We start from the raw sequence: 24,471 nt of genomic DNA, 5'->3' as shown, positions 1-24,471 counted from the left end.
TTAAGATAACCTTACTCGCATTTGGTATAAGAAACACAACAACATTATTCAATATTCTTTTATTAGAAGTATAGACAAACCTACACTCTTTCACGGTAAATTAAAAAAGTTCCTTGTAGGCAAATGTTATTACAGCATTCAATATTTTTTTGCACATAAAGTAAATACTTAAATGCTTCGATATCTCTTTCTTCTTATAATCTAATCTAATCTAGCCTACAAGATCCCACTGCTGGGCAAAGGCCTCCCCTTCCTCTTTTTTCTTAAGTTGTTTTTTTTTTTCTACTCTTGTTATTAAGTTTTACACGTGTGGTGCGGTACACACTAAACAACTGTATTATATAATTTTGTATCTACCTAATTACTTTCGACGACGACTTTTATCGACGATTTCCCTCATTCAGCGCTTATCGCTATCGACCGACTAGGGTCGATTAATTTTATTTCAAATATTCTTCCTCTCAGACGACGCCCCGAGCCGAGGTTCGCGCCCAACTGGGCACCCTCAGGCCTGTTGTCTTAAATTTTGTACCGGGTACCAAGTAGTTAATGCCATCTGCGGCAAATCTACAATAAGTCACGTCAAAAAACAAGAATTGGCTACACTCATTTTCATATACCAACTCTCGAATATAACTAAGGAACAGTTTTATTTTTATTCCCTCTCCGCGCTGTTAATTAACTAAATATATTTCACTAAAGCCATCGGAAGCTTTTTAAAACGCAAACTGAATTCAGTATAGTGCAAATCCTTTGTCCGTGAATCGCGTTCAGCGAAGCGCGGAAGAAACAAAAAGTCCTAGGTTTTTCGGACGGTTTACATTTTAGTGGTTTGCAATGCGGATGGGGTACCAATGTGGGTTAGAATAAAACAGTGTCATACCCTGAACACTAACTGCCTCCGTGGTCCAGTGGTTGAGCGTTCTGCTCACGGTCCGGAGGTCCCAGGTTCAAATCCCAGGTTTGGTTGGGACATTGCAGGCTGATCACCTGATTGTCCAGAAGACGATCCGTCCTTCGGAAGGAATGTTAAGCCGTTGGTCCCGTTTACTTATTGATGTAAGTACGTAGTCGTTACTTGAGTCACGTCAGGGGCCTTTGGTGGCTCAATAATAACCCTGACACCAGTGTTGATGAGGTTGGTCATCCACTTCACAACCCACACGATAGAAGGACCCCGAACACTCTATATCTTTTTCTTACCGTGTGACGTCTATCGCGTAAAATGCGAGCGAAACAGTCCTTTATTTTGACATTAATTCTTGTAGATTTGCCGCAGATGGCATTAACTACTTGGCCGGACAAATGGGGAGCGCTGAGGGCTCTCACCCGGTACAAAATTTTAGACAACAGGCCTGAGGGTGCCCAGTTGGGGGCGAACCTAAGCTCAGGGCGTCGTCTTAGAGGAAAAATATTTGAAAGAATTAATCAACCCTAGTGGGTCGATAGCGATAAGCGCTGATTGAGGGAAATCGTCGACCACGCCGGCGGGGTCGGTGTCGCGGCCCTGAACTGTTTGGTGTCGCGAGCTGATTGGCTGCCTCTATGGCTAGAGTAATCGGGTCGACGGGATTCTATATTACGTCATTCGGACGCCGATACTTTTCAGTACCGTCCAGAACGGTGATTCTCCGCCCCACACCAATTCGTATTGGACGGCGACTTACCCCCTCTGGGTCTTACTTTACTGTTAAATGGCAGTAAGCCGCTAAGAACAAGAGAAGCGCGCGGGGATGTCTGTTTCGCTATCATTTAGCGTTAAATAGCACACATTAAGAAAAAGGTATTCGTATTTTTTTTTTTAATTTATTGTGCAGGTACTCGCGTTTTCGCGGCTGACTGTACCTCTGTTATTATAGTTTATATGTATCTTAATTTACAAAATACTTAATAAAAATATTCATACATATCAATCTCATTTGTACAAGTAAAAGAAATATCTAAACGCAGCACGAGGCGAGTTAGTTACTTAGTGGTACTAAGGGCCAGAACCAACTATGGCAAGCGCATGCTGACGTATGAGGGAGTTCAAATGTACTTATAATAAATAACCTACCTTCGCACATTAAAAACTGTAATTTCTTTAACGCTCTTAAAAAAAAATAGCACGTCTCATTTTGAAAAAGTAGTTTAAATCCGTTTGATATTTAATTAGTCTTCTTCTTATCGTGTGGGTTGTGAGGTGAAATACCAACCTCATCAACCCTGGTGTCAGGGTTATTACTGAGCCGCGAAAGGCCCCTGACATGGCTCATGTAACGACTACTAACCGGGACCAACGGCTTAACGTGCCTTCCGAAGCACGGATCATCTTACTTTCGGACAATCAGGTGATCAGCCTGTAATGTCCTAACCAAACTGGGGACTATCTACCCTCTTTCTTTGCCGCTTGTTTATGTTTAAGATTCCGATATCAAAAACATAAACAAGCGGCAAAGAAAGAGGGTAGATAGATAAATCTGTCCGTAGAAAATTATAGATCTACCTACTCCACTCCAATCTCATCAGTCATCCCGTGATCATGGCACTTGCAACAGTGTCGAAATATCGGGAGTCTCATATCTCCATTTAAACGCGGTAAGAACCCGTTACTATGTGCTTTAATAATTTTAGTTTTATCCAATTTTATATTTTTTCTCATGTACTTAAGTGACTTTATCTTAAGTGAGAAATAATCTTTAAACCTAAGGTGACATTTCAGCTGAGGATTCTTAAGAAGAGTGTTAGGTATGTGGTTTACAGTCCAAATGTCAGTATAGGTGTTAATGGAGATCATGACATTGCCGGTTTGCCAGCCCAAGGGCGTCCCTTCACTGTGTGATGACAGACAAATGACTGTTTGTCTACAATCTAATGAATTTATTTTCAGACAAGAATTCGAACGCAAAATCTCCAATAGATATCATCACCCTAGCATTATCCCGTTTTATTTATTTATTTATTTATAAAGTACAACCACATCACATATATGTATTAAAACATTTTACATTTATAAGGTTACGGTATTGTGACTAATATAATTATATGACAATTACGGCGTACATAACTTATACAATTAAGGGTACTTAAGTATTTAAAAATAAAGTAAAATTAAAATTACACATCATACTTAAAAATTAGCACACCGTTTTTCACAGGGTCCGCTAAAATGGCCTTCGTGGTCCAGTGGTTGAGCATTGATGATCCGTGAGCCCCAGGTTCGAATCTCGGTGAGGACATATCACAAAAATCACTTTGTGATCCCTAGTTTGGTTAGGACATTACAACCTGAGCACCTTATTGTCCGAAAGTAAGATGATCCGTGCTTCGGAAGGCACGTTAAGCCGTTTTTTTTTTTTCTCTTTGGCGTCATGCGACTTGCATATTGGTCCCGGTTACTACTTACTGATGTAAGTATAAGCTCAGTAATAACCCTGGCACCAGGGTTGATGAGGTTGGTATTTCACCTCACAACCCACACGATAAGAAGAAGACAGGGTCCGCTTACCAAAACAAGCAAGGGTGCTTGCAATTGATTATGAAATGACAGAGCACATCATGATATGATCAATTCTAAGATATGGCCACAACATCTACACCGATTGAAAGATGTGTTTTGTTGTTTTTTAAAGAACTATATGAGACCTTGCAGATTTCCCATTTGTCTGGCCAAGTAGCACCTTGTTAGAATACAATCAGTCTGTCGGGTTTTACGACATGCCCGGAAAGCAAGCAGCTGATCGTGTTCAATGTTTTTATTTGCTCCCCGAACAGAATGGAAGCTTTTTAAAGTATTATGCGATAAAATCGACAATAAGTACAACAAGTAAGCAAGAGCTATCGAAATGAAATATTGTGAGTTTAGAAGAAAGTTACGAAGTAATGACGTGCGATATATCTCGGAACGGAACCGCCCGCCGTCCGGCTGTTATCCGGCATCGTCCGGGCCGGAGCGGACCGGATCGCGGCGGAATTCCATTCCATTTCCGGAACACTTTTCCGCGAAACTGCCGCTTTTGAGTGGCCTTGAAGTCGGCGGGTGAGAAATGGGTCGCACGAGGGTGGTAATGATGAGGTGACGTTAGTTAGTTCAGCTTGTTCTGCTGCATCTGGACTATGAGACTAATAATAATAAATTGTATCCATGTTATTAACATTGGTCGTGCAGGCGCCATAGTCCCCCATAGCCCCAGTATCCCGGTCCACTAACTCCCAACCCAATAGCCCAGTTCCCTTTGTCCCCATAATCTGCAATAATCCTATACGAACTGGGGATTGTCTTTGGGTGCACTGCCATAGTGCACACAAGGATAATCGCCGGTTGGTGTCACATCACATTTGTTGGCTTCGGCCCCACGCACGCCTCTCAAAAGTCCGGGACTCCATAGGCCCGAGATATGGAAAACATATTTTTTTATATAAATTATTTAAAAACGTATTCGTAGTTTTCTTGGCCACACTCGCGACGGCAATTGAAGCGAGCAGATTGATAGCAATGCGTGCGAATGCCGAATATTTGGAACGAGTCTATTGGGAGAGGGTGTACTTATATTAACTGTAGGTATACGGAGGACAAGGATTCAACATTAACTGAATATACCTAGGTATTTGTAATTCAGTAATTAACTAGGGTTGATGGGGTTGGTAATCCACCACACAACCCACACGATAGAAGAAGAGTAATTAATTAAATGATGCAGTCTTGCGCGCAACTATGCGTCCTCAGAATAATCTGCACAGCCATCGGCGCGAATTGGGTATCTTCCTAGGTCTAACATCATCATCATCAGCCGTACGACGCCCACTGCTGAGCATAGGCCTCCCCCAAGGATCTCCATGACGATCGGTCCTGCGCTGCCCGCATCCAGCGGCTTCCCGCGACCTTCACCAGATCGTCGGTCCACCTTGTAGCGGGCCTACCCACACAGGTCACACATTCTACATACTAGGTCATACATACATACATAAACTCACGCCTATATCCCACCGGGGTAAGCAGAGACTATATAACTCCATTTGCTTCGATCCTGACACACAGTTAGGTAGGAAAAAGAAAACGTTTTTTTGTCACCTTTAGATCTGTCTTTATTTAGTAAGTAATTATTCATAATTTATCTTTGACCTAGGAAACTATCCAATTATGGAATGATCTTTATGGTGGCGGTGGAAGTCAAAAAGGATACATGATGATGATGATACATAACACATATATATAAACAGCCTGTATAGGTAGGTCCCACTGCTGAGCACAGGCCTCCCCTCATTTAACCTGAAGGGGTATGGAGCATACTCCACCACGCTGCTCCACTGCGGGTCAAAAAGTATATAGGCTAAAAAAGTGTAAACCTAAAAGGGGTTATTCGAGGGAATCGTGCGACAGTAAACAGGGTATATTCTCAAGCCGGAAATCGAATACGTTTTGTCAAACAAGCCCCTCCAGGGAACCCGAGACGGATGGCCATTGGGCCAACAATCTGCCACCCTCAATAACCTATACACACACATTTTGCATATTACCCTAGTCCCTACATAAAATTGCCGGGTAGTCATACTTTTCAGGCGTTGTGCTTGTGACGTTAACTTAACCCGTTTTCAATAGGTGGACACCAGGGTTTATGGTGTTGGTTAACTGTGGGGGGAATATACTCCCAATTGGGGTAGTCAGAGGAACATTCATCGCATGACTAAGTACCCAGAGCGTACCCAGCTTTCTATTAGACTAACGAGGTGGCCAACGGCTGCAGAGGCGGAGATAGGAGCCATCAGTACGGCAATGCAGGACGGAAGAGGCGAGTCATGGGGACTGTAACCTGGAACCTGACAGAGGGCAGCGGTAACTGTCAGTACTATTCAGAGGCGGAGGTCAGGAGTCCTAGTACGGCATTGAAATAGAATACGCGCGTCAGATTGAGACTACTCGCGTAAGACCATATTGCGGGGCGGAAAGCAAGAGGGAAACTACTGCCCTATTTGTCCCTAAAAAGTAGCATGGAGAATGCTACACCGACAAGAGCGTGGATCTTAAATTAGTGATGTGAAAATGATATGTGAGCCGTATCGCCGTCTATAATTGTCAAGGTAACTGTGTTAGTGAAAAATGGGTAGTTTCCTAAATCAAAGATAAATTATACAATTCTGATTACTTACTAAGTAAAGACAGATGTAGAGGTGACAAAAACGTTTTCTTTTTTCTATCTAACTTATTTATGAATTTTAATAAAGTAAAATGTGCGACCTTTTGTCACGATTTTCTATGACGTCACAGGTTGCTTTTTCATACAAATTCCATGATAATTTCGTGTTTTGACGTTTAGTAAAAAGTAACTGATTTCACTAGTTGCAAACTAGCCTATTCGACAGTAGCGCCGCGGGACTTTCACTATATTTTAATGTATCTGTTTATAAAATTAATGATTATTTATTTTCTTTCACGTTTACACAATAAATTACACGTTGGAAACTAGCCTATTATAGCATAAACGCATCTATTTCTCCCAAGTTCTTGTTCGGAGTACTCAAGAGAAGTGTCTGGTATAAAAATATGACACTTTAGTGTAAAGTTATGTAAGTAGCTGCAACAGTTCCAACACTTCCAACTCGCTAACATCAAAGACATGTTCGCTCGCTACTTCTGAGATGTCAGTAGGAAAGAATGCCGCCCAGTGCACCAAGTAGCGTACGAGCAAGTTTGCGAAACACAACTCAGTTTTATATGCCTTATTACTGTTTTTTGACGAGACTGTTTTTGCCAAAATACAGTGGGCTGCAAAAATGAGTACGTACTAAGTACACTTTACTAAATAAGTTTTTTATTTTAAATCTTTAACGTCTATAGTTTAGAAAAATGATTTTTAAAGTGTAGTACCTACTTAGTTATGCATGCCAGTGCATAATACTATTTTTTATTGGCATTAACTACTTGGCCGAACTAATAGGGAGCGCTGAGATCGCGACAAGAGCGCGGCTCTTAAATTAGTGATGTGATGAAATAAATACACACACTTGACTAACCCTCGAATTTGTGAGCCTTTTTTGATGTGACTTTTATTTATTTATTACATACATACATAAACTCACGCCCGTAATCCCTAATGGGGTGGGCAGAGCCACAAATAATCAAAGACAACTTGCAGCCACTGTTGATACAATGTCGTAAGCTGGATATGATAAACCTTATGGTCATAGCTGGGCATTAACTCGTTAATCCGTTAATCGTTAATTAACGAAGTTAACATTTTGATTAACGGATTAACTTTTAAGTTAACTTTTAAAAATGTTAACGGACACGTTAACTTCCGTTAATATGCAGAAGTCCGTTAATCGTTAATCCAATGCCTACTACTTACCACACGGCACCACGGCGCGGCGCGAAATATAGGTTCAGACGAGTATGAAACGAAACGTATGACAGCAGTTGAGTGGACGCAGTAAAAAAGTGTATAAAAAAAAAGGTAGAAGATGCCTTACGACAAGAAGCAGTGGAAAATTCGAAAGACAGAGATAGTTTAAGTGGCGGTGGGAGCAATGCGAGTAACAACGATGATTTGATGACTTTTTCAGTTCTGTCACTCAGTCTATAGAAAACCCAAAGAGCTGCAACTCTTTACAGAGTAAAGCGTAATGTCCATGGACATGGAATCAAAAGACTCGTTCAACGAACAGATATTCATAAATGTATTCATTAAATACAATACTGCTCAAGCACTAATACTGTTCAAGCGCTGCAGTTGAACGTCTGTTTTCCACGGACATTTTAACACCAAAAAGAGCCTCAGATGTCTTCGACATGTCATGAAGGGGAATATGCACCTTATGCCCGACAAAGTACTTTGTTTTATTTCTAACCTGTTAACTTCCAGAACCTAAACCAACAAGTTTTATAAGTTCACTAACGCAACGCAATAAATATGCAATTTTACACATACCTATTAACGGATTAACGATTAACGTTAACTTGCGTTAATTCTTCCGAAATGTAACGTTTTAACGTTTAACGAAGCTAACTTTTTTTGTAGCGGATTAACGATTAACGAAGTTAACTATTTGATTAACGGTGCCCAGCTATGCTTATGGTGATAAGGGATCAGACTATCGCCCATAACAATAGTTATTTGCTCCCAGAACAGCATAGAAGCATTTATTTATTTATTTATCAAAACTTAAAACTATCATTACAGGACTTGCTGATGACCTCTAGCTATCATATTCACAACTTGGCCGAACAAACGTTTTTCATTGCAATAACATTTAGTACATAAACAGCCTATATACGTCCTACTGCTGGGCACAGGCCTCCCCTCAATCAACCGGAGGGGGTATGGAGCATACTCCACCACGCTGCTCCACTGCGGGTTGGTGGAGGTGTTTTTACGGCTAATAGCCGGGCCCACGGATTAACGTGCTCTCCGAAGCACGGAACCATCTTACTTTTTCGGATAATCAGGTGATTCAAGCCTGAAAAGTCCTTACCAAACAAAAGACACTCTCACAAAGTGATTTTGACAATGTCCCCGTCGGGAATCGAACCCGGACCTCCAGATCGTGAGCCTAACGCTCTAACCACTAGACCATGGAGGCTGTTAATGACATTCAGTAAACGAAATAAATTCCGTGTACCAGGCAAACATAAATTAAAAGCAGACTCGAAAAGACATGTGTCTACGGAATAAAAGGCTCACTTTCAGCCCCATTCCAGTCTACGCTAAAAATACTCCTAGGAAAATACACTCAGTCTGAAAGTAGTGCTCGATGAAACTCGATGCAAAGTAGTTTAAAATAGATGTAGATGGAAAAAGAGAATATGAATTCTGTCCTTGATATTTTGTATTCGACAGGGTAGTACCCAACCAGTCAAATCACTTTTTACTAAACTTCAAAAACATTAAATTCCTATGGAATTTGTGACGTCACACTGTGTCGTCATAGAAAAACGAATGTCAGACTTACTTTTGCGTTTTTCTTGGTTAAATTTGTAAATAAGTAAAATAGAAAAAAGAAAATGCTTTTAGGCAGTTTTAGATCTGTCTTTATTTAATAATTTCATAACTTATCTTTGACCTATTCTATTATCCTAGGTAATCACAGAGCAACATGGACCTCCGCCACATCCCGGACACTTCATACATACAACCTCGTTTTACACAGACACTCCACATTGACATTATCGTACACGCGCATCTGTGTGTGTGACGCCTGTCACCATACGATTCAAGCCTAAACTATGTTCGAGAGGGGGTGAGGTAAACCTAGCTCAGCCGCTGGTGGGGAGCGGGGAGTTGCCGTTCTATTCCTTATTCTATGCCTCCGCGGACCTATTACAATTTCAGTTAGACAAACTAACATCAAACAACAAAGCGACAAAAACTCCTGTTTCCTTAGACAATTTTCGTTCTTAAAACTCCTTACACATTCCTAACTGAAAGTATTAAGAGTTCAAACGAACTTACTTCTAAGTGAAGTTCTATCTCAATTTGTGTGACGATGCTGGAGCATAAGACGTAGACTACACTGTTAGGCTGCTTTTTCACCAGAGCTGTGCGAGGTAAATGTCTCGTACGACGAACTGTAGCGGAGCTGTCTAAATGCGCGAATGTGCGATCCTTCGAACACATTTCTCGCTTGTTTTGTATGTATGACCTCGCTTCGTTATACCCTTTTCCACCAGAGTTGAGCTGAGCAAGGCTAGGAAAATGAAGTGATTCTATTGGTGGATTTTATCATCGCACACTGCTAAGCTACCTCACACAGCCCTGATGGAAAAGCAGCCTTAACCGTCTCGAACAAGGAGCGAGTATAATTAAGACCATGTTCCCTGATGATTCATTTTTTTATGGACATCGTCTGGGCATTATCGTCAGCAAGAGTTCAGTTCGTAGCCATACTACAGACAGGTATGCCACGCGTAGTCCATAAAAATGGAGCTTTCGAGCACAAGTTACGCTAAGCTAGCATTATAAACCTAAAGTACTGGGTTGGAATCCCCCACACGCACTTGCTTGTAAATTATTAGATAGTCGGAAGAATTTCTTTTGAAATATACTACCTATTTCTTGAGGAGCTCGGTGGCGCGGCGGTTAACGCGCTCGGTCTGCGATTGTTGAAGTAAAGCAACTTTCGCAAAGGCCGGTCAAAGGATGGGTGACCACAAAGAAAGTTTTCATTTCGAGCTCCTCCGTGCTTCGGAAGGCACGTTAAGCCGTTGGTCCCGGCTGCATTAGCAGTCGTTAATAACCATCAATCCGCACTGGGCCCGCGTGATGGTTTAAGGCCCGATCTCCCTATCCATCCATAGGGAAGGCCCGTGCCCCAGCAGTGGGGACGTTAATGGGCTGATGATGATGATGACCTATTTCTTAATATAATAGTAAGTACTTATAAAAGTAAGAAGTCAAATAATACAAGACTAAAAATCTTACTCATCTTAATTTTCTCATTCGTATATTAAATTTTCCCAAGTAGCAAACAAGAATTGTGATTAAGTCATATATGTCTAAACTTTAGCTAAAGTGAGATTTATCCAAATCAAATAGGACTTATTAGGACTTCATAAATTCTTTTCCTTCTTTAATACTATATAGTTTTCAACAAATCCTACTTTAGATAATTTAGAATACACAAAACCAAGTTAAGTATTCTCAAAACTATTTAGTCTTATCTCAGCCTACTGTTAAGTCTAAAAGTATATTTTTACTTTACTCAGATTATTTGAAGGCTCACTTAATACTAAATTGATTTACTGAAGTATCAGTTTAGTCTTGTAAAGTAAAAAATGAATTGCCTAGATATACTTAAGGCAATTTTAATACTAAGCTTTGAGATTAGATTAGTTAAGATTATTTGTTGCTCTTATACAAGACTGTTTTATTCGTTTTTGACTACAATAAGTAAAACATAAGAAAAGTCTATTCACTGGACGATAAAATCGAAATAGAAGCAAGCAGAAAGATGGACGAAGTTCAAAAAATAAAAAGATCTGGTGGTTTTCGAATGCAGAAAATGAAATATAGAAAATTAACCTGTGATAATGCACATCCTACTGTTTTTGTTAGCGATGCGATATCTTCTTCATTGCTATCAATTTTTTCTATCGATTAGTATAACACAATCATTCAATTTTGTCAAAAAAGTCGTAAGTTCCTGTTTTTCAATTCCGAACCAGCGTGTGGCGGCCCAGGTACCTACGTCTCGCACAAATCTTCTCAAAAATGATTAAACTAGTCTAACCTAGTCTAAGCGCACGGCAACACTACACCATGAAAAATCGAGTTTTATATTAAAAACCTGCTAAGTTCAAATTTAAAAGTAGGTACCTATTAGTCTAATAATAAATAAATACTTTTCTTTCTTCTTTCATTCTTTCTTTTAATAATTTTAAAAATGTACCTATTTTTAACAAAGTTTCATTGCCAATCATAAACATATCTATTTTAAGTTTTGTATATGGTAAAATGCATTTAAAGTGGGCATTAGATTCGCTTCCAATATTTTTTTAGCTTGATAAAGTCATCGGGAACTTGGTCGCCATTTTTAACAATAATATTTTTGGTGGAATTAGAAACTACCGTGCACACGCACGTCGTTAATCAAATTGCAAGGGTTCTTCGTGTATACAATATTCAACGGATACTCGTTAATTTTTACAAAAATCACATTGTATCCGTTGGCAATTAGAAGCGCGGTGATCGTACCAACTTTGCGTCAGCGAACCATGTACCTATGAGAATGTATGCGCGGTGACTCGTTAGCAAATTGAGTTTGTTTGTAACTAAAAAACTTTGCTAACGATAATATTGAACTTGGCTCTCATTTCACATTTATGTTTTTGATTGGATATCATTACTTTTTGTAGGTAAGTACATATCCTCGTAACGCGTGGGTCCTTTTAAAAGGACAAATTCAAAACTAAAAGTCGACTTTATAAAAATAAAACATTTGAATACCTATTAAACTTGTTTAAGATTCACGTTAAGTTAAAAAAAATATATGCCAGTAAAATGGATGAGAGTTGTGTTGTATCATGGGCGAAAAGCTGACAACCTATCACCGCTAAACACATGTTCCAACTTGCTTACCTACCCTCATAGTACTTGTCGAATGTGGCATCAAGTGGTTCCATGATCACTTAGTGCTCTGCCTACCCCGATAGGGCATATAGGCGTGATATGTTATGTTAAGTTAATCTACACACCTACCACAAAAAGACCGGCTGTCATGAGTTTTGATTACTTACTGATTCTTACATCTATAGTTAGGTACAGGCACTAATTAGGTATTTATGTTAAGCGTTCATAATAGAATCTAATTATTTAAAAGTTGCTAGTTTTTTTTCCTTTGTATTCATCTAATTACCTATCTGCATACCAAATTTTAACTTTCTAGGTCATCTGCAACTGGGTTAGAGTTTTGATCTATAGGTCAGTCAGTCAATGATAAAAATGAGGATTTTTGGATATTAATATCTAAATAACCGTTTGAGATAAGCTTATGAAATTTAGAACACATATGTATGTTGCAAGTCTCAATATATGAGCCAAATTTGATACGTTTATGTGATATAGTTTTTGATTTATGAGGGGGTCAAAAGTGGCTCCAGATGGTTCGTGTAATATTACACACGGTGCGGCTCGCCAGTTCTATTTCTTGAACTTGGCTTGACACGCTACCGCGTGTCTAGATACTTTTCTTTCTTCTTTCATTTCATTATTTCTTTTAATAATTTTAAAAATGTACCTATTTTTAACTAAGCTTTATTCACAATCATAAATATATTTTAAGTTTTGTGTATGGTTAAATGCATTTAAAGTGAGCATTAGATTCGATTCCAATATGTTTTTAGCTTGATAAAAGTCATCGGGAATTTGGCCGCCTTTATTAACAATAATGTTTTTGGTGGGATTAGAAACTACCGCGCACACACACGACGTTAATCAAATTGCAAGGGTTCTTCGTATATACAATATTCAACGGACACTCGTAAATTTTTACAATAATCACATTGTTTCCGTTGGCAATTAGAAGCGCGGTGATCGTACCTACTTTGCGTCAGCGAACCATGTAGGTAACCTATGAGAATGTATGCGCGGAGACTCATTAGCAAATTGAGTTTATGTTCGTTAGTTCCATTTCTGATAAATATTAAACAATTAAGTAAATCACATTCCTATCCAAGTAAGAACTTAGCATAACAATATTGTTTATCTTCCACGAGTCGAAAAACTTACCTCTTAAACAAACATACTTTCCATACGTTTTAAAAGCTCGTTCGATTTTAATTGTTACTTGTTACATAGCTAATTCTGGCACAAAATAAACAAACATGATTTTACGACAATACTTCACTAAATCAAAATAGAGGATAACTTTAGATATAAGAGTTTTAAGTAGGAATTCACTAAATACTTTTTGTCTTAAGTGGGTATACTCCTAGACAATTGAAGTAAAATTTATCTTAACTAGTACTTGATGAAGTGCAACTTGACTTTACTTTTCTAAACTGATTCTTACGAAATCAATTGTTTCTAAAGTCTTACTTCATTTAGAAAAATATTACTTAACGCCATTTTGCACTTACGGGACGAAAACAAGTATTTTTTTTTGACAATATTATCGTCAAAAACTGAAGTAAATTAATATAATATTTCTGTTGTAGTAACAATTACTGCGTTCAGCTGTCACGTATTAATAGAAAATGAATTTATCTGTACCATATGTCACCATTTTTTTTATTTGCTGAATAATCAATACAAATTTTATTATTATTTTTCTGGTATATTCAAGGCCCTTCTGTTTTTTAACACTTTCTATCGATTTTACACGAGAAGCAATCATGCGTTTATAATTTCCTGTATGTGAAACGGCGGAATAACCTTTTGTTAAAATAACAACTAGTATTTTAGTCGCCATTTTCTTACAGACTTCATTTCTTGTGTTAATGTAAATGTTCGCCATTATATTCTAAAATAAAGACGCGTGAAGTAAAAATCGTTTTAAGTATGACCTGAAGTTTTACTTCGTTAAGTTACAATTGACTCAGTGCAATTCAATCCTATAGTCTTAACTAAGTATTGTAGATATCTTCAAGTATACATTCTTGGTATTAAGTGATACTACAAGAATTCTAAGTTTAGAATACGCAAGAACATTGTCTAAAGTAGGGTTTAAGTCTGACTTAGCGTTGTCTTAAGTCTGTCTTGTATAAGAGTTAAAGTATGTGCCCACTTTTACTAAACTGTGTCTTCAAGATATCTTGAGGGATATCTTGGAGACATATAAGACTTATCCAAGACAAGGGCTTGATTTAGTCTACTTGCCTTCAAGATATCTACAATTCTCTTTTAAGACAATCGGTTGCTACTTGGGTTATCACCAGTGATCGGAATAGGTAGTGCAATTTGGCGGGATTGCGTGACGAAATCTTAACATGGACATGCCAACCGCGCGGGATTACTATTTCGATACGAGCTGGTCACAATAAAGATTATTAGGGTTTAAAAATGTTATATTACATTAAATTATTATGCAATTTAACGCGACTTAACTTAATTGACCGCCATATTTTTCCTTATTTCAAACTCAACTAAAATTCTTAGAAAATGTATTGTACGAATACAAAGGCACGCAAATTGCACTCTTGTACGATTAGCGATAAGATGCCAATTTGAAATGAATGCAGTGTTCTACTTTTTTTTTGTTGGCGGCATTTGCCTTTCAAGTGGCGGCGGCATGCGCTAAACAATAAAAGAGTGAAACTTCTGTACTTATTATTGTTTTTGCTTAACAAAGGCAACGACTGATAAGAGTACTAACATAAAGTGTAAATGGGAGAAAGAGACAATAAATCCCATATTTCTGTCTCTTTTTTGCAAAAGGGATGATGAGGTGATACGGCGGTGTTTGTTCACTCCTGTTCTTCGGTTCATTGAGTGCATACGTTGTGAGTTCGAGTTACTTATTTGATTATCTTGACGACATCTTGGCTTGTTTTATGGACTGACGAACCTCTGCATTTGTGATGATTTGGCTCTTGTATACCGGACTTCTGATTTTTGCGTGACTGAATTGGATTTGTTTATGAAAAGGACCATTTTTGGGTGAAAATCGGTAAGTACTAACATTCATATTTAAATGTGTAAGGTTTTGTTTGATTGTAACCTAGAAAATTACAATTAGAAATAGTTTTAGTCTATCAATGTTACTTCGTTGATATTGGTTTTATACTTGAATCATATTTAAGTTCTCTTGATTTGTCTCTATTGTTTCAAAATAGTACTTAAGAGTATTAAAAATATAAAAGGCAACAAGGTTTGATCCCGAGCCCTTTTTTAAAATACTTAGCTATGAAGACTTGTAAAGTTTTAAATAAGATTAGGATATTAAAATGCTTAAAGGTCTCTCCACAAAGAAAAAAGCTAATAGGATTTGAATAATATTTGGCTCATAGTTAGGTTGCTTTTTTAAAGATATTTTGAATGATAAATATATATTATAGTCTACGAAAAATTAAGAGGCCATCGTAATTTACTTTTAAAAGTACAAACAGTTCGATGCAAACTTTATGGTGCCTCGGAAGTCTCGGAATATCGCGGGAACGGTAATGTTATCTAGTATTGACTATAAATACAATATGGCTATTTATACAACAGGACTAACTTTTTATAAACATGTACTTCATGTTTACATAATAGTCTAAACGATTTTTTTCTTTTCAGATTACTCAGCTCAGACAACATGAGTTGGCGAGCAAAGGAAGAGACTGTTCAACGCTGGATTGAATCCTATCCTGAACTGATGTACGAGTCCACAAATCATACAATTTACTGTACGAAATGTGAGACTAACATCGGATGTCGAAAGAGCACCATCAAGAGACATGTTGAGGGAGTTGTGCATAAGGGAACACCGTCGATGTCTCCAAATGATTTTTTATTTGATTTTATAGAGTTCCTTATTCTCTGTAATATTCCGTGGGCACAAGTTGAAAACCCATCTTTTAAAAACTTTTTTCAAAAATACATGTGCTGCGCTTGTTCTAATCGAAAAAAGCTGCCCAGTGAATCAATACTCAGAAAAAAATATTTGGACGAAATTTATGCAAAGAAGCTTGCTACAATACACAGCGAGATTGTGGACGAAAAAATATGGATTTCATTGGATGAAACTACTGATTTCTTAGGAAGATATGTAGTGCACTTTTTGGTCAAACCTTTGAACTCTACAGCATCAAAAAAAGTTTACCTAATAGCTTGTAAAGTATTAGAAAATATTAATGGAAAAACAATTTCTCAGTTTGTCATTGATTGTTTGAAAAATCTGTGGGGTGACTCCTATGAAGATAAAGTGGAAAGTGTTCTTTTGTTATGTACAGACAGTGTTGCGTACATGTTGACAGCGGGGCGAGTTTTAAAACAACATTTTCCGAACATGAAGCATGTCACTTGTTTAGCTCATGCTCTCCATCGGGTAGCAGAAAAAATACGTTCTGAATATCCGGATGTAGACACACTGATTGCCAACGGAAAGAAAATTTTTTTGAAGTCTCCCAGTAGAGTAAAATTGTTAAAAGACATGTATCCCAATTTACCGTTGCCACCTCAACCAATAATAACACGGTGGGGCACTTGGCTTGCAGCAGCCTCTTATTATGTGAAATATTTTGACGAAATTAAACATATTTTGACATGTTTGAGAAGTTCAGAAGCAGTCTCAATAAAAAATGCGAAAAATATTATTAATAAAGACAATATTCGAAATGATTTAAATTTCATCGACGAAAATTTTAAAATAATACAAATAGCGTTGACAAATTTACAAAAACGCGATAGATCCATAGTCGAATCATTTCAAATATTTGATGAAGTAAGGTCAGTAGTAAATTGGAGTATGAGTTCACCTATACAAAATAAATTAGAAGCAGTCATATCTCGCAATCCGGATATTGATATTATCAGGACGTTTTCAGAACAAATCGCAAGCGGTTCAGCAACTGACGATATTTTAATTTGGAAATTTGCCCCGCTGACATCAGTAGAAGTTGAACGGACGTTTTCGACATATAAATGGATATTAAATGTTAAAAGAAATAGATTAAAGTTGGCAAATATGGAAAAGATTATCGTAATTTATTTCAATTCCACAGAAAACGAAAATGCTATTTCAAATGTTGAAGAAATTGATAGTGAAAATGAAGATGACGATTGAAGGAAACAAACTTTTTAATTCAATCGTTCGTTCGTTCGTTTTCTGTCGAATTGAAATAAATTACGATAATTACTGTTTTTATTTAATGCAAAGGTTAAATTAAATATTAATCAACAATGTTAAATTTCATTATGATTATCATGTGCTCATAATTTGGTGCCCGATAAATGGCAATAGGCTCGCCCCCTATATGCGACTCAAACATAGCTGGCGAGGAGTGGGTATTTTATACTTCTGCCTACCCCTTCGGGGTTACAAGCGTGATGCTATGTTTTCTAATGGTATTTCTCTGATTATGTTGTTAATTAACAAATGATTATTTTAACTTGTTGTCTACATTGTATGAACACTTTTATTCGTAACTGAATGCTTACACGTTTTACAATAATAAAAAAATATTTAAAGGACCAATGTTTTTTATTTCTTCCATACTTTTCACTTTAGAAATGATAAACATTTAAAATATAATACTTATAAAATAATTGTTTTCTTTTATAATACCAGTATAGATAGAAAATATCCGAAATCCCGCAATCCCGCAATCCCGCCGGGCGTATCCACACTAATATAATGTTTGAGGTCGTTGACCCTAAATTGCACTACCTATTCCGATCATTGGTTATCACTTAATTAATATTTAAAACACATAATACCGAGTTCTTACCGCGTTACAATCATCAATAAGAACCAGAATATAAGAACCCGGTATTATTGTGTGTTTTGATTATGATAATAATCGCGCAAAGCTCAAATTTTTTTATCACTTGTGTACTATAACGTTCTCCTAGTTATATCACTTTCGTTCTATATAGGTTTTCTCTTTTGTTTTGTATTTTGTTTTTTCCTGATTGTGCAATAAAGTATTTGTTATGTTATGTATTTTTTGTAACTGATTACGATATTTTTAATACTTTTTATGTCTGTAGTTGTCGTAGGTCGTCACGAGATGGCGGCGCGCGCGTGCGTACGCGGCTGAACGTGGCAGTCGCACGCCGACCGCCCGATGGGAAAGACGTCCGGGGGACGACCCGACGGAGGCGTTCGAGGTCACAGGATTGGTACTAGAAGGTAAATTATGCAAACATCATACACAATTTAATGCTGTAAAGCCTATAAAAATGGTAAAACCTTCATATCAACTTGACAAGAGACAGTTAATTAACCCCAACCCTCATATTATGAAAGTTCATCATGATAAAGTAGACGCAATCGCTTTTGACTTTTACGAAATGCCGAGGATGAGAGACAGTTGTAAATACTTAGATATACTCTTTTAATTACGCCCAATTCAGAAAAGTAAACGCAAACATCAACGCTTTTGAACTGAACTAAAAGACAGTACATAATAGAAAGAACACAATAATTATATCATGTCCAGTACAAAATACACGTATCGTAGCTTATAGCCCTGAAAAGTTCCTAAATGTACAATATTGTTGCACCTAAATTGTATACTGTTGATCTAAGTCAATCTAGAGTCATCGACAGGTAACCCATTAATTTTCATCTTCATCACCTACATTTTAATGTAAACTTCATAGAGTTGGCTATTAAAAACTAAACACATGATGAAATTTCTCTTCATAAAAAAAAATCTCATTTGTTACATAATTTGATAGAGAAATAAACACTAGTTTGTAGATCAAGGTAGACGTATTCGGAGGTATTTGGCGATTGTTTACGTTCGAAAGCCATTCAGACAGATGAACTGGATCGCACTATTTTTATATCGGAACAACAATGGATACCGGCAGTTAATGCGGCACAATAAAATAAACATTCAATCTTATAGTTCAAATAATAAACTACCAGAGTTTTTTTCTCGTTACAAGACGATTTGTTTTTGTATAAATGTGTTTAATTTACGATGAAATTGAGAATATACAGGAAACGAAAGACAACGAACTCTTCAAAAGTCCATATTTTATATCAAAAATACTTTTATCGTTCATTAACGAAAAGGAATAACAGTAATCATCGAGTTCAGATGCTTGACCGAGTTCCAAATTTACTTGTGATTCACGAATTATCAAACAGACAAAGAGTGGTATAAACGAACGCGCGCAGTTGTTCCGCCGTCAATCTCTCGCAGACCCGTGGGCAGCGTTTGACACTGCGAACCATCTGTATTTGTTTGACGTACTCTTTTAAACCTAACGCAATGCCCTGAAATATTGTATTTGTATACGTTTATTGATTTTATTCTTTTAAGTCTTGTCTTTCATGTGAGTTCAATAGAACGTTTACGACACATAAATTGGGAGAGCCTCTTAGGGATGCGTTCTGGACCCACTTCTTTACATCTTTCATGTGTTAAATACTCGACATGTAAACAAATCGCTTCTGGTCAGCAGGGATTTTAAACAAATTAATATTGTTCTTTAATGTTACAAGGCGATTTATGTAATTGTGCGTTAGACGAAGCTCGGATTAGACGTAAGGGCGTTCAATAGTACATTTATCAAAGTTGCCCAAGCAATTTGGAAAGTTTCCAATCTGTTGTGTTAGTTATTTCACCTAAATTAACAAAGCTCACGTGCAGAATGAGGGACATTGAATTGAAATTTATTTATTTTTTCACGGAATATTAAATATGAATGACGTGTAGTTTTGACGTCCTGTGCGTGCACGCACCATTTAGTTTATGTTCTGTCACTGAGTTGAAGGCAAGTTCGGTGGGCGTTATATCATCGTTTGTTGTTTCAGTAAAAGTTTTATTTTTCCAATATAGACCAGCCTTTACTGCTCGTACACCGTTTACTAGGTTTTCCCTCAAAATTGGGTTTAGTTGAGCACGTGCTATATTGACGCGCCGACCGTGAGCGCGATACTCTCCCATATTTATTTTCGGTTTCCGTTAATTGTTTCGGTATTTTTGGAATCCATCAGTATCTATTGGTTTGAGATTGGTAAGTTGAAAGACCTTGTAATCTGTGAGTTATTTCAGTAGTCAGGAAGTTTTTAGTAGGTTTACCTTCGTGTTGTTTCATGCTTCTTGTTTTGATTTATATTTACTTTGTGATTTCGGTTCCAATACCTATATAATTTTAATACTTATTTTTTGGATTAATTTAACTCCAAAAGGTATTTTTTTAAAGACATTTCATAAATAATGCGACAAGCCGATTTTAAAACTAACAAATGTTTGACTTTTTATTTTATTTAAAAATACTTTTTTTCAAACTCAATAAAACTTTTCATTGTCAATGTAAGACAATGAAAAGTTTTATTGTGCGAAGAAATTCAAGCAACAATGATTAAAACGTTATTTATATTTGAAAAACAAAGTAAATACAATGTAATGAACTTGTGTGTTAATAAGTAAATGCGTACATTTAAACATCACTTTGTAACTAATGTATTTTTTTTTTACTTACTTGCATGTCCCGGACGTAGCCCAGTTGGGAACGCTCTCACTTTGAGGTCGCAGGTTCGAATCCAGCACAAGCCTAAACCAATGCTTGTCGAATTTGTTTTCGAATTCATGTTTGGATCATAAATGATTATCACGTGATCAGCGAAAACATCGTAAGGAAATCCAGATTCCCGAGAAATGCAATTTCAGAGGTATTGATCTAACCTGTACTGGACTGGTTTTCCCTTTGCGGGTTGGAAGGTCAGACAGGCAGTCGCTTCTGTAAAAAACCGGACCTGTCAAATCGTCAGGTTAGGTAAGCGGACCCTGTGAAAAACAGGATAATGCCAGGGAGATAATGTTGACGATGCCCCGGACGTGGCGTAGATACATGATGAATTTTGTGATGAATGATGATGAATAAGCTTACCTGTAAAGTCTGTTTTCTTGTGTACTTACAAATAAATAAATTTGAATACTAATGACATTTGTGTCGTTTAGAGAATCAGGAGTCGCGTGGGGCCGGCGGTCGCGCGGTTGTGCGGCGCGGGCGGCGACGGCCGCAGCCGCGGGCAGCGCTTGGCGACGGCGCGAGCGCGGGGGACAGGCTCGCAGGCCCATGGAGATCCTCACCAGCATATACGCGCTGCTCTCCGGCGGGGTGAGTACCACTGGGCGACATTCACAAACAAAGGGTGCGGGGGCTTATGACAGGTTTATTTGGGCCCCATTCACAGAGAACAGCGGGCGCGGGCAGGGGGCTTAACTATGAAAGCGTCGCTCCTCTCGCTCTAACTATCGTGCTTTCATTGCGTATGTGTCGCGTAAATAAATACTTGCCGCACCCGCGTCCGTGCCCGCATTTCACTGTGGGTACTAGCCTACTGCCGCTTGTTGATTGTTGAATGGAAACGATCAATAAAGTGAAATACTGCACCACTGGACGCGACACTGAACGCGATCAGGTGGCGACGCGAGCGGGACGGCCCGCGTCGCGCCGTGGAGGCCGTCACTAGCATTTATGCTCTGCTCTCCGGTGGGGTGAGTCCACTATATCAGCTACATTATAGTTCTTGCAACTCACGAAAGCAGTTGGCCTTTGGTTGTGGTGAGACGTAGATGAACGGTGTGGCAGTGTGCGTGCGTTCCGCCAGCTATCATTAACAGGTATCCTCGCCTTATAGTAAAAATAACGTAAGTGCCTTTTTGAAAAATCTTTGCAGAGTGGTAGGACCCGTAGGGGACCGCCTGGCTTGCGACCAGACTCTCACTAAAGTCCGGCGCCAATTAGCTTGCTGCGTTCCGTCGCGTGTGTGAGAGTGCCAGTGCCTTTCTGGGTAAGCTCGTTCCACCGTCGATCTCTTCTTCTCCTCGTGAAAGAATGAAGTCAAGAGCAAATCCATGTTAATTAAAAAAAAAACATATTCGGATGTGACCTAGGTACCACATTGGTAACATAAAACTCAGTAAGGCTTGCGATGGATATACCTCTGATTTTTGGGGTCAGTTGGGGTGAATTCGGATATAGACTTGAGCTTATGTTACGTTTCATGTTATGGATGTGATTATTATTCAAATTCAAATCATTTATTATGATTTGTTAAGAAAACATCGCAATATACAAGCTAGTTTCAATCCAGGACAACGCTTGTGGTCTCGATTTTGATCTCCTTCTTATCGTGTGGGCTGTGAGATGGAATACCAACCTCATCAACCCTGGTATCAGGGTTATTATTGAGCCGCCAAAGGCCCCTGACATGGCTCATGTAACGATTACTCACTTACATCAGTAAGTAGTAACCGGGACCAACGGCCTAACGCAGCGAAGCACAGATCATCTTACTTTCGGACAATCAGATGATCAGCCTGTAATGTCCTAACCAAACTAGGGATCACAAAGTGATTTTTGTGATATGTCCCCAACAGGACCATGGAGGCCGTTAACTGGCCGTTCGATTTTGATTTTGACCCGAAATGGGTTGAAAGAAATCGAGGGTTTATTGAAGGAAATCACATCAGATTGTGACGTTTCAAAAAGGCACTTAAGTGGTTTTGACTATAAAGCGACGATATACAGATACGTTTAACACACAAGTCGACTGCCTTCACCAGTGCAAGAACTATACCATCAGCAGCTTTTATTACCAGTCCTCCTAGAGCAAAGTCTTCCAGAGAACAGCGATGTCTATGAGAGGACTTGCCATACTCATATTGGCGTCACTTATTGGTCATTAAAGAACTTCTCCCAGAAAACGCATCCGCTATTCAAATTTAGAATTCCAATTTATAGGATCATTACAGAACTTTCAATGAGTGTTGTCTTGTAAGATTGGCGTATAACCAGGATTGCATAACCAGGATTCTTGTATTGGTACGGTAATTAGGCGAATATGGCACTAAAGTGGATAAACCCAACAATGCTTAATTTTGAATTATTTAGTTATATTTTCTTTGGTGTGACTTATTGTTTGCTGCAAATGGCATTAACTACTTGGTTGGACCAATGGGGAGCGCTGAGGGCTCTCACCCGATGCAAAATTTAAGACAACATGCCTTAGGGTGCCCAGTTGGGCGCAGCCTCTGTTCAGGGTCATCGTCTGATAGGATCATATTTGAAAGAACTAATCGAGCGCTGAATGACGGAAAACGTCGATTGGTATCGGGGTCTTGAAGTGTTTGTTGTCATGGGCTGATTGGCCACCTAATAGAGGGTGAGCCTATTGCCATAAACCGGCCACAATTCTGGAAACCACGTGATGTTAATTATCAATCGAAATATGAATTTTTGAGATTCTTAAATGTTTTTTATTTAATTGTAAATATTAATATAACAATACGTCACAAAAACAAACTTAAAAACTAGTCATTAAATAACCCGCCCCTCACTGTTCCCGGAGCAAAGGTGCCCACAACACTAGCCGCATTACCGCGTTGAATGGCAATAGCCAGCCTTTCGACCAGGAACGAGCCGGAGCGGGAGTCACCTGTTTTCTCCCTGAGCCTGAGACCCAATTCTGACACAAAGATTTTGGTGTCCGCCCCCCAGCTACCAAAGGTCTCCACGGCAAATTCAAAATCATAAAGTCGAATTCAGTGGTTTAGCCACCTAATCCACCAAATCTTCAGGTTAGGTAAGCCCGGGGGAAAACGGGATAACGCTGGGGATCATCATCATCATCATCACTAATTTAAGAGCCACGCTCTTGTCGGTGTAGCATTCTCCATGCTACTTTTTAGGGACAAATAGGGCAGTGGTTTCCCTCCTGGATGGATAGATGGCAGAGTAGTCCATTTCAAAGCCATGCTAGGACCAGCTAAGGATACAATGATGATTTTTAAATACGTTTAAGTGTACTTGTATAACAAACACATTGGCACATCGAAGTAGACGTGTGAACAAGTTACACTTAAACATCAAAATTAGCAGAGTTAGACCCTCATCAGGCATACCATGCAATCCAAGTCATGAGAATACGCCGTTGATTTACTTACCCACCTTTACTTAGCGATAAGGACCCGGGCGCATATAAAAGTAAGTGCGCAATGCAACCATATGTCAAATAGCAATATTGTTTTTTTTTTACGTGACTTATTGTAGATTTGCCGCAGATGACATTACCAGCTTGGCCAGACAAATGGGGAGCAAAGAAGACTCTCACCCGGTACAACGTTTAAGACAACAGGCCTGAGGGTGCCCAGTTGGGCGCGAACCTCGGCTGAGGGCATCGTCTGAGAGGAAAAATATTAAAAAAAATTAATCGACCCTAGTGGGTCGATAGCGATTGAGGGAAATCGTCGACCACGCCGGCGGGATCGGTATGGGGTTCTAAAGTGTTTGGTGTCGCGAGCTGATTGGCCGCCTCTATGGCTAGAGTAATCGGGTCGTCGGGATCGTAAGGTTTTTTAGAGGAATTGCTTCGATGTGACCATTTTAATCCCCC

General features: G+C 38.6%; 3 protein-coding genes across 6 annotated transcripts in view; 2 read left to right on the top strand and 1 right to left on the bottom strand.

The window, feature by feature from the left end:
* Positions 1-24,471, bottom strand: part of LOC126382225 (tRNA (adenine(58)-N(1))-methyltransferase non-catalytic subunit TRM6) — a 460,488-nt gene that overhangs the window by 278,324 nt on the left and 157,693 nt on the right. The gene's annotated exons all lie outside the window — the stretch shown is intronic.
* LOC126382227 (innexin shaking-B) overlaps positions 1-24,471 on the top strand; it is a 196,873-nt gene that overhangs the window by 45,049 nt on the left and 127,353 nt on the right. For both annotated transcript variants that reach the window (XM_050032015.1, XM_050032013.1), the window contains exons 2-3: positions 18,102-18,243; positions 21,032-21,191. In XM_050032015.1, coding sequence (XP_049887972.1) covers positions 18,179-18,243; positions 21,032-21,191 — 225 coding nt within the window. In that variant the 5' untranslated portion in view covers positions 18,102-18,178. The remainder of the gene's footprint in view (positions 1-18,101; positions 18,244-21,031; positions 21,192-24,471) is intronic.
* LOC126382224 (uncharacterized) lies at positions 14,337-17,582 on the top strand. Its single transcript, XM_050032006.1, has 2 exons — positions 14,337-15,078; positions 15,687-17,582. Exon 2 carries the CDS (start codon positions 15,706-15,708, stop codon positions 17,173-17,175), a length of 1,470 nt encoding a protein of 489 aa, XP_049887963.1. The 5' UTR covers positions 14,337-15,078; positions 15,687-15,705; the 3' UTR covers positions 17,176-17,582.

The sequence above is a fragment of the Pectinophora gossypiella genome, chromosome 3, assembly GCF_024362695.1.
Source record: "Pectinophora gossypiella chromosome 3, ilPecGoss1.1, whole genome shotgun sequence".
NCBI classification, from domain to species: domain Eukaryota; kingdom Metazoa; phylum Arthropoda; class Insecta; order Lepidoptera; family Gelechiidae; genus Pectinophora; species Pectinophora gossypiella.
Note: the sequence above shows the minus strand (reverse complement) of the source record. Positions and strands in the feature narration are given on the sequence as shown.

Bases quoted from the DNA above. Each gene is read 5' to 3' on its own strand.
- LOC126382224 (XM_050032006.1), top strand. From the start codon at position 15,706: ATGAGTTGGCGAGCAAAGGAAGAGACTGTTCAACGCTGGATTGAATCC.